This window comes from Microtus ochrogaster, chromosome 2, assembly GCF_000317375.1.
Source record: "Microtus ochrogaster isolate Prairie Vole_2 chromosome 2, MicOch1.0, whole genome shotgun sequence".
Lineage (NCBI taxonomy): Eukaryota > Metazoa > Chordata > Mammalia > Rodentia > Cricetidae > Microtus > Microtus ochrogaster.
Window position 1 is genome coordinate 56870166 of NC_022010.1, and position 4607 is coordinate 56874772.

The 4607-nt window shown below is 38.5% G+C and overlaps 1 protein-coding gene across 1 annotated transcript in view; it reads right to left on the reverse strand.

Moving 5' to 3' along the window:
* Positions 1-564: 564 nt before the first annotated feature.
* Cd96 (CD96 molecule) overlaps positions 565-4607 on the reverse strand; it is a 72373-nt gene continuing 68330 nt past the window's right edge. The window contains exons 14-15 of the mRNA XM_013351885.1: positions 2896-3019; positions 565-673 (exon numbers count right to left, since the gene is read on the reverse strand). Of these exons, the coding sequence (XP_013207339.1) occupies positions 565-673; positions 2896-3019 (233 nt within the window). The remainder of the gene's footprint in view (positions 674-2895; positions 3020-4607) is intronic.

Below are 4607 nucleotides of genomic sequence, written 5' to 3' on the forward strand. Positions count from 1 at the left end.
CGTAGCAAAAACTTTAACCAATACAAAGCATATGCTGGAAATCACTGTCCTCTCCCAATAGAGCACTGAGATACAAAATAGAAAGAATGTACTTTTAAAAATGACAGCAACCCACGTGCACTTCTTACATAAGACAGGGAGTCTTTACACTTTACACTGGGTGTAAACATTGCTTCATCCTCAGACACAGTGGCGCCCAACCTTCCTAATGTTTAGACCTTTTGACACAGTCCCTCATGTTGTGGTGACTCCAACCATAAAACTATTTCCATTGCTACTGCATAACTGTCATTTTTCTGTGATTATGAATAGTAATGTAAATATATTTTGGAGGTAGAGGGGTCGAGACCCACAGGTTGAGAACCATCGCTATAACTCGTATTTACATCTCAAGTGTGTGCAGATGAAAGAGGGCAAGGTGTTGGGAAAGCAGTTTGTTTATTTCTGGCATTCATTTGAGCTGCAGCCGAGGCTCAGCTGGCTGGTGATGATAGTAATACAGAACAATATCTAGCTTTCAACAGGATGGCAGAAACGCTCTACTGCATGGCAAACCTCAGAAGCTCAGAGTGTCTCCATCTCATGACAAGGCAGGTCATGTCCAGTGGTCTCTTGAATGCAAGTGTACTTGATGGGAGGCGGTGGTGGCTTGAAAGGTGGGGGTCTTTCCATGCTGAGAAGAAAACATTTCTCTTTCAGTGCTGAGAATGTAGGGTGGTGTTTCTTAAAATTAGGGATCTACTGATGGGTGAGGAAGAGGTACACTCTTATCTTATTTAGAATTTTTTGACAGTTTAACTCTGCAAATGATGTTACCATTAATTAATAGGGATATGTATGCACGCATGTGTGTGAATGTATATATACACACATATATGATTAATGTGGTATTTTATAGTTTGCAAAGTGATTTTGATTCTGGCATCACTTATTTTGTATAAGTGATATATATATATATAACATTCACATATATTTATATATTACAGTATTATTATACTATATATAATAACTGTGATTATTATAATCACTGGTTGACAGTTTGAGGCATAGAGGTTTTAAGTCACTTGCTTAAGGAAAGCAGCCCAGCAAAAGAAGTCTTGTAATGAGATCCCATAATCTCCATGGCAACTGCCTCCTAATGGAAGGAACTTTACTCTTAAATGGGTAGAACATCCCTCCAGAGACAGAAACATAAAATTCAAGGACTTTTTGAAAGATCAACTTTGCTGACTCTACCCTCAATTTTTATGCAGACACTCAGGTACATGGTGAGGATCTGGTTCAAGCAGGAAGCAAGGTGTTCCTGTACTCTTGGGTTGGTTGGCTGGATAACACACGCTTTGTGCAAAGCCTTAGTTCATGTTAGCACAATGCATCTCTGTCATATGTGCACCAAGCATCCAGGTTCATGAGGGATTTTGTTGTGCCAATGCTCAAGACATTTTGATAGCAGGAAAAAGGGACATCTCTGTGAGAATTTTTGTGTGTCTATGCTCTGGCAATCAATAGCATCTCAATTTAGACAAAGAATGTGTGAAAAGAATGGGGAGGGAGAGAGAGAGGGAAGAGAGAAAGAGAATATTTTGTTTACTTTTATCTTTACATAATACAGATATTTAAGGAGAGAATAATTGAAAACTCAGTTTTTGTACTTCCATTTATATTAATATTAATACCACCAACTTAAAAAGATTTATCTTTAGTTGTGTGTATGTCAGGTATGAGAGCAAGTACCCTCAGATACCAGGACACACAATTAAAACAACTGCTACTTGAGGTTGTGAGCTATTAGATATAGGTGCTGGGAACTGAACCTCAGTCCTATGCAAGAGCAGCAAGGGCTTTTAAGCATTGAGCCATCTTTCCAGTTCCATAATCTGTAATTCTTATTACCTTGCTTTTAAATGTTTTAAAATATGCCAAAATGTAGATTTGAGTCTAAGAAACTTGTACTTTTTTCAAAAAAATTATGAATTTGTTAAGGTCATATACTGTCCAAGATCCAGTCCTTGGATAAAAAAAACCCAAAAAAACAGAATATTGCTTTTGTTTTTCATTAACATGAAATATTTGTTGCTCATAGTTATAAAACAAGAGCATTTACTTTTGACATGGTGACATCATCTTCTCCATCTTCAAATGCACTGGGCCACATTCATAGCTTTTCTGGGATGCATGTGGTAGGTAGGATGTCTGTTGGGCCCTCCTATCACAGTCTTAAGGGATCCTCTGGGAAGAGGATGCCCTGCAGTGATGACTGTTACATTAGAGAGCAAACACACGGTGATCGGCACTGTGTATTCTGGGCCTTTCCTGTGACCACAGCCTGGTCCAGGCTCATGCTCCATCACTGAATCAGAAAAAAGGGGTTTACCCTTACACCTACATGAGATTGCTGTGTAAAGAATTTGGGAAAATAAAGTACCTCTTTCCCCCTCTGTGAAAAAAGGGAAAAGGCGAGAGAAGCCCACTCTGATGGAGAGCAACTGGAAAGTTCTTAAAAATTCTTCTCTTACTCAATTTCACACTTGAGCATCTGGGCCCAGCTGATCCCAGTCAGGTCAAAAATTCAGAAAAATGAAAAAAATAATGAAGATTAAAAGAAGACAGTCAGTTTTAGCTTCATGGTGAGGTGGGCTCAGTTCTTATTTCATGCCTACTGACCTGTGCACAGTGTCTAATGTTCCTCCTGAGAGCTAATGCAGACAGGTGGACTGAATCAGGATCAGTCCTGTGTTGAGCCTTTACTGAATGATCCTGGGAAATTTTTAACTGAGCTTCTAGAAGCCTGGATTGCTCATTAAATTGTGAGATGAATGCAGTGTAGTCTTTGTATCAAGTAAATATTTTACAATGGAAAAATGTAGATGTCTCTACATGTCTCAAAATACTCACATTTCTTTTTGATACTGACACCATTTTCTTACTCCTAGCATGAACAATATTGCACAGAAAAGGAGCAAAGCTGCTACAACCACAGGCCAAGACATTCCATCTCTGGGCTTATTAACAGTGATACCTGCACAAAGCAGAAAGAGATGAAAGTTAGTGCTAAATGTTGACATTGGGAAAAACAGGGATTTCTGTAGTCCACTGTAGCCTGGTGGTAGAACGCTTGCTCAGCATGCATGAAGTGTTTCGTGTGATCCTTGATGTCACAAAACGTTAACTTTTTATATGGAGGAATGCTGTAGGATAATGCTCTTGTGCACTGTAAAGATTTGTCACTCATGTTGGTTTAATAAAATGCTGATTGGCCAGTGGCCAGGCAGGGAGTATAGGCAGGGCAACCAGACCAGGAGAATTCTGGGAAGAGGAAAGGCAGAGAGTGAGTCACCAGACAGATGCAAAGGAAGCAAGAAGAGAATGCCTCACTGAAAAAAGGTACCAAGCCATGTGGCTAAACATAGACAAGAATTATGAGTTAATATAAATTGTAAGAGCTGTTAGTAATAAGCCCAAGCTAATAGGTCAAACAGTTTATAATTAACATAAGTCTCTGTGTGTTTCTTTGGTAGAGAACAGTTCTGGGACTGTGGAGACAAAAACTTCTGTCTACAGAAGAGACATGTTTTTCCCAAGATGTTCACTGACTATGACCATATGTTCTTTTGTATAGGAGATGACAACTTGATAGTTGATTAAGTATCCTGTCAGCAATTTTCTATGACTACAAGAACATATATGTATATGTGTATGTCATAAACAGATATCATATATCCCATGCATTATAAATGGTGCATTCTTATATATGATTCTGTTCCAGGCCTCTTAGAGCCCACTTGAGTTATTTTCATAGTAATGTATAGAGATGCATCTCATTCTGTCCCATCCCTGGTTAATTCTACAGTACTGTAGTTAATTTAATTTGTTCCATAATGTTAGATGATCAAATTATTTTCTTTTTCTTCTAACAATACTTGAGCAAAATTTCTTAGCCATACAGTTTACTGTTTTTGAGACAGGGTTTCATGTAGTCTAGGTTTCCTGAAAGTCACTATGTAGCTGAGAATGACTTTGAACTTCTGATTCTCCTGCCTCTACCCCGAGTGGAAGATTGTAGATTTGCCCTTCCATCCTTATGAGGCTTTGAAGATTAAACCAAAGGTTTACTGCATGCGGGTTAAGTACTCTACCAACAATTCTCAGACATCATTCATTCATTCATTCATTCATTTGTTCATTTATTCAGTGAGTCAGACTCAGACCCCTGCATAAGCTTAGGCAAAGACTCTACCATACCTTAAGAAATTTATATTTTTCTGAAAAAAGTTCAAGTTTCTTGGTCTCAAATCCACCTTTTGATATATTTCTAAGCCTCCATTGAAGCATTCACACACACACACACAAAAAAAAAAACAAAAAAAATATAATGAGAATTACAGATCACGGGGCTGGAAAGATGGCTTAGTGCTTAGGAGCACTGTGTGCTCTTGTAGAGGATCCAGGTTCAGTTCCCAGGCCCTGCGTCAAGTAACTCACAATCTCAATTAACAGTAGCTCTCTAAGGGATCAGACTGCCTCTTCTGGTGTTTGGGTGCACTTGCACTCATACTCCAGCCACAGTTAATATTATTTTGTGAAAATAATACTTAGTATTAATTTAG